This window comes from Neoarius graeffei, chromosome 17, assembly GCF_027579695.1.
Source record: "Neoarius graeffei isolate fNeoGra1 chromosome 17, fNeoGra1.pri, whole genome shotgun sequence".
NCBI classification, from domain to species: domain Eukaryota; kingdom Metazoa; phylum Chordata; class Actinopteri; order Siluriformes; family Ariidae; genus Neoarius; species Neoarius graeffei.
The window spans coordinates 53,249,522-53,264,380 of record NC_083585.1 but is presented as its reverse complement, the minus strand read 5'-3'; the positions used below and the strand labels follow the sequence as shown (position 1 = coordinate 53,264,380).

The 14,859-nt window shown below is 41.3% G+C and overlaps 1 protein-coding gene across 1 annotated transcript in view; it reads left to right on the top strand.

Moving 5' to 3' along the window:
- Positions 1-14,859, top strand: part of nbeab (neurobeachin b) — a 793,085-nt gene that overhangs the window by 322,257 nt on the left and 455,969 nt on the right. The window contains exon 30 of the mRNA XM_060943557.1: positions 959-1,110. Within this exon, the coding sequence (XP_060799540.1) occupies positions 959-1,110 (152 nt within the window). The remainder of the gene's footprint in view (positions 1-958; positions 1,111-14,859) is intronic.

The following is a 14,859-nucleotide window of genomic DNA, read 5'->3' as shown; positions in this document are numbered from 1 at the left end:
TTTACGTAATGTAAATGAAATTGATTTATTTACTCATTTATTTATTTATTTGTTTGTTTGTTTCTGTCCATATAAACAATGTAAATTTATTTATTTAGTTATTTATTTTTTATGTATATATATATATGCGATGCACATTTATTTATTTATAAATCTGCATGTATGTATGTAATGTACATTTATTTACTTACTTATTTAATTATTTTAATGTCTATATAGTGTCCCATGAATGTAATTATTAATGTTAGTTATAGATGTATGAGTCTGTATTGTTGCCCAGTTCAATGAGAATGCACACATGCACGACTTTAGTGTAATTGAGTGTGTTATTTTTTGGTTTTGGACATTTTTGTTTTTGTCTCCTTTCCTGAGTGTGATGTAATATAATACAGTGTAAATAAATAAGCAAGTAAATAAATAAATAGATTTTAATGTCAGTATATATGTAACATTATGTAATGTAAATACATTTAATTAATTAATTAATCTGTCTCTATATATGTGATATCAATTAATGTATATATATATATATATATATATATATATATATATATATATATATATATATATACAATATAAATTTAATTTAATTTATTTATTTTTTTCAAGCTCTGTATGTATATAATGTACATTTACTTACTTCCTTACTTATTGAATTATTTTAATGTCTGTATAGTGGCCCATGAATGTCATCACTAATGTTAGTTATAGATATACGAGTCTGTATTGTTACCCAGTTCAATGAGAATTCACACATGCGTCACTTTAGTGTAATTGAGTGTTACATTTTTAAGAAATAAATGAGTGAATGAATGAATGGCTCAAAGTAAAGTAGCATGAACCACTTGTTAGAGTCACTACCTACACACTAATGTGGAATATAATACTTAAAGGAATATTATACACACAATATAGTGATGACAGATCTAATCCTCTTCTCTCTCTCTCTCTCTCTCAGGAGCGTGGTCGTCCCAGTGAAGAAGCCTCCAGCAGGCAGCATGGCGGTGAACACTGTGGTCACTTCCGGTTCCTCCATGGCAAGCTCAGGAAGCACTCCTAACATCTTCACTGCAGCTTCTGCTACACCTAAAAGCATGATCAACACCACAGGTAAACAAAGAGCTTCACGTCATCTCCTCACCTCGGACACATACCTTTACCTGTTTGCTTTTCTTGACAATATCATTCTTTTCGTCTCATGTATAACAGTCACAGTCTGTCTCTGTGTCCTTCCTAAAGCCCACTTTTTATCAGAGAATGATCTGAAAATACACTTCAGCAGAATTCTAACAGTGAAGGAATGAAATCCAGTTTCTGCTCAGGAAATGAGAGTCAGGCTTAAAGACCATCTCTGTCCACTAGAGGTCTCTGTTCACTGCTATAGTGAGCTCAGCTGAAGCACCAGTGCCAGCAGAAAAGAGCTTGTGTGCACATTAAGACTTCAAGACTGTGTTTTTAATTTCATGACTATTAACCTGCTTTATCAATGTGAAATCCATCTTTAGGGTCAATCAACAAAAGTCATTAAAGTGGATATGTTTTTATTCCCAAAAGAGCAAAACGGCTCTCTGTCTGTGAGTTATCAACATGCTGGACAAGACAAAAACATGACACCAAGCCACCTTATTTTCACATCTAATGTATGTCAATGACTATTCCACACTATACAATGCCATATCATATACAGTTCTGTGCAAAAGTCTTAGGCACATGTAAAGAAATGCTGGAGACCAAAAATGGCTGAAAAATCTCATCTCATTATCTGTAGCCGCTTTATCCTGTTCTACAGGGTCGCAGGCAAGCTGGAGCCTATCCCAGCTGACTACGGGCGAAAGGCGGGGTACACCCTGGACAAGTCGCCAGGTCATCACAGGGCTGACACACAGACAACCATTCACACTCACACCTACGGTCAATTTAGAGTCACCAGTTAACCTAACCTGCATGTCTTTGGACTGTGGGGGAAACCGGAGCACCCGGAGGAAACCCACGCGGACACGGGGAGAACATGCAAACTCCGCACAGAAAGGCCCTCGCCGGCTACAGGGCTCAAACCCGAACCTTCTTGCTGTGAGGCGACAGCGCTAACCACTACACCACCGTGCCGCCCTGGCTGAAAAGTAATGAAACAAAATGTTTCAACATTAAAGAAATACTACAAACAGTAAACAGTAAGCCATAATAAATGAAACAAAGTCAATATTTGGTGTGAGACGACCTTTTGCTTTAAAAAAAAAAAGTAGTCTGAGGTCCAGTGAGTGCAGTTTTATGCGGAAATGAGCTGTAGGTTTTACTGAGCATCTTACAGAACCAGCCACAGTTCTTCTGGACACTTTGACTGTCACACTTGCTTCTTCATTTTGCACCAAAACCCAGCAGCCTTCATTATGTTTTCTTTTTTCATCTGAAAAGTGCTCTCTTATGGAATATGCCACTCAGATACACTTTTTTTTTTCTGTAACATGTAATTTTGTGCTGGAAAACGAACGTTTGGACTCTAAAATGTTTTTGTACTGACTTGATAATGTACAAGTCATAAAATAGAAATCTATAACAAAGTTTGTATGAAAAAGCCATATACACTATATATTATACTATAGCGCACCATGCTATACTACACTGTACAATATGATATACTATACTACACCATGATCATACTGTATGAACGGGTTTTCTTATGATCTGGCACATCATATATAGAGGATATTACACGGTTGTGTGAAGATATGAAGTTTATCTTTGAGTGGTGAATATATATATCATGAGTGAGTGAACCAAACGATATATTTTGCAACATGGGAAGATAAACTTCATATCTTTGCGCCTCTCTGTAATGTTAGTTATATTATATGGACACATCCCTCCAAAAAAAAACAACCAAACAAAAGAAACTCAAGTTAATCAAAAGAATTTTAATTCGCCATTTTGACAACACATGTCTAGTCAGCTGGAAAACACTAGGAGCGCCATCATCAGAGTGAAATTTCAGGAATTATTAAACATACTGTACAGGATACTTTTTCGATGGAATGAAAACATGCGTTCTATCCCCTTCTAGCGGGTTTCATTCATTTGGTTTGATAGCATGCAATATTGTCAGCATATCACTTATCCTACGTGTATTACGTCACTCTACCCAATGGAGAATGAGCGTTGAATATGGTTTACGATATTGCATGGTTGTCAAGACAACATGACGTCACATGTCAAAGACGTAAAACTTGCGCACTAGTGAGCCACTGGGACAATTTGTAAACAAACATGGCTGCCAGGTTTGCTTTGTTAAATACAGAAGATTTTGAGAGAATTTTGAAAGAGAAAGACGTGTTGAACACCTGAAAGGAATGTGATTGTTAGATTTAAAGCATGATTTAAGTTAGTTTTATAGCTGCAGAACGTGATTTAGGATTGTTAGATTTAACCAGTCTCTCCAGTGTTGAATTTGAAATTGAAATGATTGAATGTTAGATTTAATGTTAGATTTAAAGCTGCATTAAGTGATTTAAGTTAGTTTTGTAGTTTTAGAATGCAGAATGTGATTTAGGATTGTTAAGACTTTATGAATTTAATATTTTAGCTTCTTAGATCTTATTCCTGTATAATTTCCTGTAAAGTTACTGTGTGACCTTCCTCCAGTGAAGAAGACACATACTTCTTTGCTAGACTAGACATAAACATGTCTTTGTTTAAAATTGTAAATGCTGAATTGCTGAGTTGTTAAGAACATATCCGTTGATATGAAATATTTTGCTTATGATTGATCCAAGGTTTCACTCATATTGATGGAATTAAGATGTGATTTGCTGACTTAGCACAAGAACACATTCACATAAAGATAAACAGCTTTTTGGGATGTTATAAAAAGTTGTTTGGAATATTTCATCTTTGGTGAAAAAAGCTGTGAATAAACGACCAATCCCTGGTTTCCTGGTCTGTTTTCGCAGTGTTTTTTTCGCCCCAGAATTCTGCAGGTGGCACGAAGGCATTGGTCTCGAGAAGAAGCCGTTCCAGCTGGGGGAACCTTTACAATTTGGTGGCCCGTACGGGGACGGCTTCTTCTTGAGACCAATGCCTTCGTGCCACAGTATATAATAATAATAATGTCTGGCTTTTTTTCATGGTATATCAGATATATTTCCATTCAGCTATTTGTCTTCGACTTGTTCAATATCATGCTCGCTGAACAGAATATATCTGACATACCACGAGAAAAAGCCAGCCAATATTATTTAAATACCGTATGTCCCTCAGATCCGCAATGTATTTCAAATGAAAAATATGAGTTTTTCAACAAGAGAAGATAAACTTCATATCTTCAAGCCAACGTGTGATTTTTTTTCCCTTTTATTATATCGACACATTCACAAACAAAAAGTACCCAAATTTATCAAAACAATTCATCGATTTCCTCACAAGTGACATATAGAGACTTATATCATGGTTTTGGTTCTCCATGTAATGGATGGAGTTTGTATGAAAAATACGAGTGGCGTATTTCACAGATATTATTTAGACGTGTGTTTTACTGGGAAATACGCCATTCACATTTTTCATACAAACTACATCTGAGTTAAGTCCTGCTGATGTACGTAGCAATGAAAAGAGATTATATCGTTACTAGGGATGCATGAATATAGGTTATTGTTGTTGTTGTTGTTGTTGTTTTTCCCCCCAGTAACATATAAGTACAAATATGCTTTTTTTAGTACTTGATAATACTGATACAGAAATGAATAACCTACTTCATATTAATCAATCAGGCACATCGTGAAACATTTGATTTAGCTCTGTTTAGGTTTGTTTTCTTGGTTTGAAAGCACTTGGGCTGCTCGGCTCGTCCTATGTAATATTAGCAAGTTGATTTGAAGTGAAGTTCATTTGCAGAGATGAGCGGATTTTGCTTCATGTTAGGTGTTGTTTGACTTACAGCAACGTCTTATGTTTTTCATCATGTTAGAAGCCTTTTTGTTTTATCAAGAACTGATATATGGTGAATGTTAAGAACAATATACTGGGAAAGAGTTGTTTGTTCAGTGACCTAAGTGTGTGTGTGTGTGTGTGTGTGTGTGTGTATATATATATACGGTATGTCTGTCTCAGAAACTGGGTACTGTGGGGGTCCCCCACTAAATATACTCACAGTCAATAAACTGTTTGGTTTTGAATGGTGATGTTGGTTTTAATTTTAAATAAAATGATGAAAGAAATAATACAGATAAAACTAAATCTTTGATGTGAATACTCTATTCAGAATTTGACAAAAATTCTGCAAATTTGTGGAAAAATGGCGGCTTGATCTGGGACATGATAAATGGTTGACTACATCGCATTCCCTTAAAAAGGTTGTCATCCACTGAAAAGTCTACAGTTATCACTAATTGTATTTTAAATTATAACTTTATACACCTAAGGATTGGTGCGCTCACAGAATAATCATAACCATTATAAAACATCATGCAAAATATTTGATCACCATCGTAACTCCATTTTCCGCATACCCAAAACCAATATGATCGTGTGTTTTGATCTAAACGGAAAGCCTCAGGGTCAAGGTCACTACCTCACCAAAAGTAGTAACTTAAAATCACTACGTCATATAAAAATTTAGTTATAAATCTGCGATTTTGTTTTTTTAAACTAAAGCTGAAAGTTAGGTATAGAATATGTTTCTTACAGAATATGTTATGATGGTAGCTGGTCTTGTATGAATTTCTGAGCTATAAAATGAGTTGTGGTCTATTTTTTACCGTAGCGTGTTATTTGTGTGCGGGGAAGGACACGCATTAACAATTTGCATGTGTAGAGCACATGCAAGGGCACCAAAACCCTTATGGATAATAATCGATCAAGGACTGTGACGTCGCCCAGTATGGCGCAGCTGGGGCCCCATCCTGGAGCCAGGCCCGGGGTTGGGGCTCGTATGTGAGTGCTTGGTGGCTGGGCCTTTGCCCACGGGGCCCGGCCGGGCTCAGCCGTAAGCGGTGACATGGGCCCGACCTCCTGTGGGTTCACCACCCACAGAGGTAGCCATAGGGGGCCGGCGCAGTGTGGATTGGGTGGCAGTCGAAGGCAGGGACCTCAACGACCTGATCCCCGAACACAGCGGCTAGCTGTTGGGACATGGAATGTCACTTCACTGGGGGGGAAAGAGCCTGAGCTTGTGCGGGAGGTTGAGAGGTACCGGCTAGAGATAGTCGGGCTCACCTCCACACACAGCTTGGGCTCTGGAACCCAGCTCCTCGAGAGGGGCTGGACTCTCCACTTCTCTGGAGTCGCCCATGGTGGACTTGCTTATAGCTCCCCAGCTCAGCCACCATGTGTTGGAGTTTACCCCAGTGAACGAGAGGGTCGCCTCTGCGCCTTCGGATTGGGGAGAGGGCTCTTGCTGTTTGTGCCTACAGGCCGAATAGCAGTATAGAGTATCCGGCCTTCTTGGAGTCCCTGGGAGAGGTACTGAGAGGTGCTCAGACTGGGGACTCCATTGTTCTACTGGGGGACTTCAATGCTCACATGGACGACGACAGTGACACCTGGAGGGGCGTGATTGGGAGGAACGGCCTCCCCGATCTGAACCCGAGTGGTGTTTTGTTATTGGACTTCTGTGCTAGTCACGGTTTGTCCATAACGAACACCATGTTCGAGCATAGGTGTGTCCATAAGTGCACGTGGCACCAGGACACCTTAGGTCCGAGGTCAATGATCGACTTTGTTGTCATTTCATCTGATCTCCGGCCCTATGTCTTGGGCACTCGGGTGAAGAGAGGAGCTGAGCTGCCAACTGATCACCACCTGGTGGTGAGTTGGATCCGCTGGCAGAGGAGGAAGCCGGACAGACCTGGCAGGCCCAAACGTATGGTGAGGGTCTGCTGGGAACGTCTGGCCGAGCACTCTGTCGGGGAGGTCTTTAACTCCCACCTCCGGGAGAGCTTCTCCCAGCTTCTGAGGGAGGCAGGGGACATTGAGTCTGAGTGGACCATGTTCTCTACCTCCATTGTAGATGTGGCTGTTCGGAGCTGTGGCCGCAAGGTCTCCGGTTACTGTCGTGGGGGCAATCCCCGAACCCGGTGGTGGACACCGGAAGTAAGGGATGCCGTCAAGCTGAAGAAGGAGTCCTATCGGGCCATGCTGGCCTCCGGGACTCCTGAGGCAGCTGACGGGTATCAGCAGGCCAGGTGTGCCGCAGCTCGGGCAGTTACGGAGGCAAAAACTCAGAACTGGGAGGAGTTCAGTGAGGCCATGGAGGAGGACTATCGGTCGGCCTCGAAGAAATTCTGGCAAACTGTCCGGCACCTCAGGAGGGGGAAGCAGTACTCTGCCAACACTGTTTACAGTGCGGGTGGGGAGCTATTGACCTCGACTGGGGACATTGTCAGGCGGTGGAAGGAATACTTTGAGGATCTCCTCAATCCCACCGTCACATCTTCCATTGAGGAAGTGGAGGCTGATGACTCAGAGGTGGACTCGTCCATTACCCAAGCCGAAGTCACTGAGGTGGTTTGCAAGCTCCTCGGTGGCAAGGCACCGGGGGTGGATAAGATCCGCCCTGAGTATCTCAAGTCTCTGGATGTTGTGGGGCTGTCTTGGCTGACACGCCTCTGCAACATTGCGTGGTGGTCGGGGACAGTGCCTCTGGAGTGGCAGACTGGGGTGGTGGTCCCTCTTTTTAAGAAAGGGGACTGGAGAGTGTGCTCCAATTTTAGGGGAATCACACTTCTCAGCCTCCCCGGGAAGGTTTACTCCAGGGTATTGGAGAGGAGAATTCGGCCAATAGTTGAACCTCGGATCCAGGAGGAACAATGTGGTTTTCGTCCTGGTCGCGGAACACTGGACCAGCTCTATACCCTTCATAGGGCGCTCGAGGGTTCATGGGAGTTTGCCCAACCAGTCCACATGTGCTTTGTGGATCTGGAGAAGGCATTCGACCGTGTCCCTCATGGTATTCTGTGGGGGGGTGCTTCGGGAGTATGGGGTTCGGGGCTCTTTGCTAAGGGTTGTCCGGTCCCTGTACGAACGGAGCAGGAGTCTGGTTCGCATTGCCGGCAGTAAGTCAGACCTGTTCCCAGTGCATGTTGGACTCTGCCAGGGCTGCCCTTTGTCACCGGTTCTGTTCATAATTTTTATGGACAGAATTTCTAGGCGCAGCCAGGGGCCGGAAGGAATCCTGTTTGGGAACCACAGGATTTCATCTCTGCTTTTTGCAGATGATGTTGTCCTGTTGGCTTCTTCAAACCAGGACTTTCAGCATGCACTGGGGCGGTTTGCAGCCGAGTGTGAAGCGGCTGGGATGAGAATCAGCACCTCCAAGTCCGAGGCCATGGTTCTCGACCGGAAAAGGGTGGCTTGCCCTCTCCAGGTTGGTGGAGAAGTCCTGCCTCAAGTGGAGGAGTTTAAGTATCTCGGGATCTTGTTCATGAGTGAGGGAAGGATAGAGCGTGAGATCAACAGGCGGATCGGTGCAGCCTCCGCAGTGATGCGGTCACTTTACCGGTCCGTTGTGGTGAAGAAGGAGCTGAACCAAAAGGCGAAGCTCTCGATTTACTGGTCGATCTATGTTCCGACTCTCACCTATGGTCATGAGCTTTGGGTAATGACTGAAAGAACAAGATCGCGGATACAAGCGACCGAAATGAGTTTCCTTCGCAGGGTGGCTGGGCGCTCCCTTAGAGATAGGGTGAGAAGCACAGTCACTCGGGAGGAGCTCGGAGTAGAACCGCTGCTCCTCCACATCAAGAGGAATCAGCTGAGTTGGCTCAGGCATCTCTTTCAGATGCCTCCTGGATGCCTCCCTGGGGAGGTGTTCCAGGCATGTCCCCCCGGGAGGAGGCCCCGGGGAAGACCCAGGACAAGCTGGAGGGACTATGTCTCTCGGCTGGCCTGAGAATGCCTCGGTATTCTTCCCGAGGAGCTGGCCGAGGTGTCTGGGGAAAGGCAAGTTTGGGCTTCCATGCTCAGACTGCTGCCTCCGTGACCCGGTCCCGGATAAGCGGATGAAGACGAGACGAGATGTGTAGAATGGAATTTTCCACTCCAACAGTTAGAAGTTGATCGTGCTTCCATTTGCGGTCTTTCTGTTACGTGAGCGATCTGTTCGGACGTTATCACTGCAAAAGTGAGTTTTGACAATTTTATTTTGTTTTAGTCTTGCAGTATAAGGCAATAGAATGTTTCTTTTTCATCTTACTTTCATATTTCGTAGTGTTTGCATATTTCTGGCCAATATTTCGCAACCATGGTCAATTTAGATTGAACTTTTGATAGAATCTACGGCCAATCATTTTGCCCCACCCCTGCCTCATGCTCCGTCCGGTGTGGTAGTGATGTCCCGTTGCTCACGCACCGCAGCAGAGACCTGCGCGACCTTCAGCCGGTACAGTCGCTGTTCTTTTACCACCGCCGTTATTCTCATCTTTCCGGTGTGTTTTTGATTTTTCCACTGTGTCCTATTTCACCATATCAAATACCCAAAATGTATCATATTATTCATATTTAAGTGAATAATCAATTCAGTCATCATAACTTGGCATTTTTAACCCAAGCAATCAAAAAGAAATTTATTCAATATTTTCACTCATCTGTGAAGGAGGGGCTTTAATTCTTCATGATGTAGTTATTTTATATGTAAATCAATTTTACAAAAGCATTTGAATTGTAATCAAAAAAATTTTCCACAGTGGAGGCCAGATAAAGCAAGATACTATCTTTATTCTTATTAAACATGACAAAAGAAACATTGAGTGTTCGGTAAATGCAAAAAAAAAAAAAAAATAGTAAAATTAGAAAATTTATTTTTTGACCATAATGTCCCAAATGAGAGACCAGTTTCTGAGACGGACTCATGGCACACAAATTTTGTGGCACACAAATTTTGCATGTGCTTTGCTCTGAATAATCGTCAAATACATCCAAATCAGTGCCATATCATCTATTTATTAGGGCACCAATATACACCAGGCTTATGTCCCATCACATGCGATTGGAGTTTGAGTAAATGAGCACGATACCACACTGATTCTTGATATCAGTATTACGACATCAACTGTTCTGTAGTCTGTGTACAAGGTGAAGGTAATCCAGTCTAGTTTATAACCCTGAGTAGGAAGCTCACCCTTCCATATTGCAATGCTAAAAAGATCATCTGAGGAACTTTGCATTCCTCTGTTGTCATTATACCCCCTCTCTGAAGGAGGGGGGAAGCGGGGTATACTGGTTTACCTCTGTCTGTTCATCTGTATCTCCATCCATCCGAAACACCCTTTTTCTCAGCAACCACAAATCATAGCCATTTGGTACTTGGTACTGAGCTTCAGCTTGGGGTTCTATTCTGTGTATACCATTTTCAGGTCTGTTGCACATCGACTTCCTGTTTACCGACTGAATGTATTTACGAAACATATAACATGGATTTGCAAAATTTTCATAACATTTTTCTCAGCAACTACAAATCACAACTGCTTGTTATTTGGTGCCGAGCTTTAGCTTGGGGTTCTATACTGTGTATACTGTTTTCAGGTCTGTCACGCATCGACTTCCTGTTTACCGACTGAATGTATTTACAAAACATATAGCATGGATTTCTAAAATTTTCATAACATTTTTCTTCGCAACTACAAATCAGAACTGCTTGATATTTGGTATTGAGCTTCAGCTTAGACTTCTATACTGTTTATACCATTTTCAGGTCTGTCCCAGATCGACTTCCTGTTTACTGACTAAATGTATTTATGAAACATATAGGGTGGATTTTGACGCTATTTCATGAAGCAAAATGCAAATTCAGAATGACAGTTTACCAGGATGCTGTTTGAAATCCCTGGGGAGAGACACTGCTCTTTACTTACTTGTTTCAGGGTTCATTATTTATTGAAGCCAACATTCATAATAAGTGTCCTATTCCTTCAATTGCTTGCATTCTGATATAAGCGAGAGCGGGGGGATACGTAAGTGAGCAGTAGCTCACAGTTGATCTTGTTTCTGAATGTCTAAACTGCATAAAAGAAAAGCCCAGCCAGCCTTAGGCCCTGTTCTTGACACCTCGCTAAATCCCTCACCTCTGCCAGAAAGGCACAAGGGAAAGTGTATGGAATCGATTCCGGATTTGACCAAAGTCTGCTCCAGGATGGATCCATGAGATGTTATGTCTCCTAACGTCAACGAGGGACGCCTGTCTCTGCCAAGCCGAGTGACGGCTGCGTAATAGAGTTCCCGTCCTTGGCTGTCTCAAGACGGCTCACGCTTTCAGTCGGTGACAGTCCATCCCTGTGATGTATCTATCACATGTTGTGGGCCAAAGGAGCTGTGGCGTAGATGAGGCTTTGACAGGAACAGAAATGAGAAGAATGTAGACAGTGATCAGAGTTCTCATGGGGAGGAGGTTGATCGCTGCTGTTGATGTAGTTAAAGCGTTTCCTGACTAAAAATATATTGTAATGTGTTGCCAAGGGCAGTTTTATGGATTTTAAGACACATTTGAAAGCTAATTTAGTTGTCAGGTTTTTTTTTTCCTCAGGTGAATATGGCACTGCTGATTCCAAGATGTTATATCACTTTTTTTAAAAAAAAAACTTTATATTTACATTTTTTCTGATGGAAGACACTTTTCTTCAGACTTACAAGCGGGGACTAATACAGTCTAAGAGAAGCGAGTCAGTAAAAGAAATTACAGCTGCACAAATGTTACGTCCTTATAAGTAAAGAATAAAACACTCGGTAGAGTGCTTTTATAGGAAAATAATCAAAAACAGGCTGGTGTGGTGGGCCTCAAAACAGGGGTTCTCAACCTTTTCTACTTTCAGGCCCACCTATTCATGCTTGTAACGAGTCAGGGCCCATTAAAAAATATCCCCAATTATTTTGGCTCATCTATTCTATTACAATCTAATAATCTACTGTAAAGTGTATTAATGTGATGCAACATCACTCCCTGTTACAGATGGGAGCCCAGGAATTCAATAAATGCAATAAAAACAAATTGTTTTTAATTGTAGGTACTGTATTTAAAACTGTATGGATGTACCAGAAACCAAACCATGCATGCAGGGCATTCTCAGTCAAAAGGGATTAATGATCCAAAAGTGGAGTCTGGTCCATTAACACAAGAACTTACTGACATGTTTGTGTACAGCAAACAAGTAAGTTATTAAAACCAAGAAGTGGATATAGAAACCACTCAATGGGATTAGATCCTTACATACTAACAAAGAAAGATTTTTCCCATGATTTGGAAAAGTATCCGTCCGTTGAATTCCCTGAGATCTCAAACTACCTGGTGCTGCAGACATCGTTCTACATGTACACTAGGGTGCATCAGTTGCCCCCTAAAAATGAAAAGTTCCTCCGATCATGATGCATTTTTGTTTTTATGTTCCTTTTGGTAAGAAAACACACTGAGTGAAATATTTTGACAAAATTCAAAAGTTTAATGGTGGCACCAGGACCTCAAAGTTATGGAAAAAGCTGCTATTTTATGCCTTTTATGACAAAATTTCGATCACTTTTCATGAAACATTATGGCACCTTATCGAGTATACCAAATATCTTAGATACACATTTTTAGTACATATTCTAAATATATTATCAAGCACAGTTTGAGTTTTAGCTGTTCATTGAATCATTGTTCAACTACTTTTAAACAATACAAATGTATTATGAATCACATTAATGCTTCTCAATCCCTTGCAAAGGTTCTTAACATGATCTCTGGCTCACAAGAAATCAATAAATGGAGTCCAACATTGTGATTCAAACCTTACGCGAAAACATAAAATAAGCGTTTTTTGGCAAAAAAATGAACCTCATGGTGCCACCATTAGACTTTTGAATATGGTCAAAAATTTTTACAGGATGTCTTTATTGGTGAAAAGGAACACCCAAACAAAAATGCATCAGATTTTATGAAAGTGAGGGCAACTTATGCACCCTAATGTACACACAGATGAAAACCTGGAAGAGCATGGAGGAGAACAACTTTTTATATGTGGCTGGATTAAAGATCTGCGGATCAAGATATGACAAGATACAGTAAATTCTGTATCATTTATGCCCGGGTAAGGAGGAATTTCTGGGCATTTTGTATGCATCTTTGAGATGATTGATTCCTCGGATGCTGTAAGATTTAGTTTTGGATGTAAACAAACCACAGCGGCTTGATTTCCAATCCTCCCTGCTCTTCTCTTCGAGGTAAGTTATTCACAAAGATCCACAGAAACACCTTTAAAGACCTGGGTATTACACACATTATATACGTGTTAGTTTACGACCATGATCAAACAGTAAACAAAAACACATCTGAGGATTTAAGTGTCTCCTGAACTTCAAAACATCACGAAATAACAGAAAATGGCGAGACAAGTCAGTGAATTGCGAATCCAAACAAAATAAATGAGAGGAATTTATAAACCTTTCATGAAGTGATCACTGCAAATTCGGGTGTTCTTTGACTCGGTTCCCTTTGATCACAGCAAAAGGTTTCAGAGCCACTTTTCTCATCATCTTTTGTTAAAATCCTTTGCTCTTTCACCCTTTATCACTTCATGGGGAACCCAGAAGAAACTTTTATCATTTTCACAGATTGTTTGATTCAAGCTCAAAACAGTGCAAGTGTAGAGCATTTTAATGACTATCAAGGCACCACAGTGATAGGAACGCTTTGTGAACAGTGAGCTCAACTGACCACCACTTCATGTCTTGCATATCTAGTGAAGCAGATGTGATGTCGGATGCAACCCAGCAATTTTACCCTCCTAAAAATTAGCTTTAATTTGGGGAAAAAAAAATCACAGACCACTAGATGGTTGAGAAACACTGCCTTAAAGGAAAAGGAAAACAGTTTATTACGGTTATAACATCGCATGCCAAAGTTTTTAACAATTATCATTTTTTATTCATTAAAGAACAACGTGTCTGACTTTTTATCCATTTATAATCAGGGCTTTGAAGTGGTTCAAGGAACGAAAACGAAAACTGGGAACTTTTTCTATTTCACATGGAACAGAAACAAAACCAGAAACTTTATTATTTTTTATGTTCCGGAACAGAAACGCTTATTAAAAATAATGGTAACCGGTTAATACCGGTTTTTATTTCGTTCCTCAAAGTTTCCGTAGCCTACAAATAAAAAAGCCATTCTTCTCCTGCGCAAGTTTCTATGACCCGCTGGGGTTCACTTCCTGTGTGACGTTCGCTGACTGAATGGAGAGAGCGGGAAGGTGGACTACTATCACGTCTCCATGTGATAATAAGTGAATAAGTGCATTACTGAGTGTCTGAGCAAAGAAGAGCCTGAACGATGCAACCTCCCTATTGGCTGTTTGTAAAAATGTAGCAATTGTTGCCCTTCCCACGGGAATCATCGCGGACTCGAGAGACGAGACCTGACGAGTTAGTTCGTTGGTAGCAGAACAAAATGTCTGGACACAAATCAGGTTTTCAGAAAAGGAAAGAAAATAAACGGAGGGTCGAAAATACAAAAAAGGAGGCAGAAAATGCAAAATGAGTTTTAAGGTAGGACAAATGGTTAGTTTTCTGAGGCAGCCCGCCGTGGCTGCCTGCAGGCTTATTTATTATATCCCATTTAGTTAAAATAGTTGCTATAAAATGTTTATAGTTATAGTTATGTGATGGTTGTCCTGATTTAGACTGTTTTTTTTTTGGGGGGGGGGGGGGGGGGGGGGTTGGGGGGGGGGGGGGGGGGGTTGTGCGATGTTGCACCCGGGTCCAGATTAGGGCAGAACCGGCCCTGGCTACATTTCAGGTGTAGTTTGTTTTATGTATGTATGTACTTGCATAGATGTGTACTTGGTCTTCCAATATGGCGCCTAACAAAATCTCGCGGCGCAGTGACGTCATGCGGTAGCCCTCTAT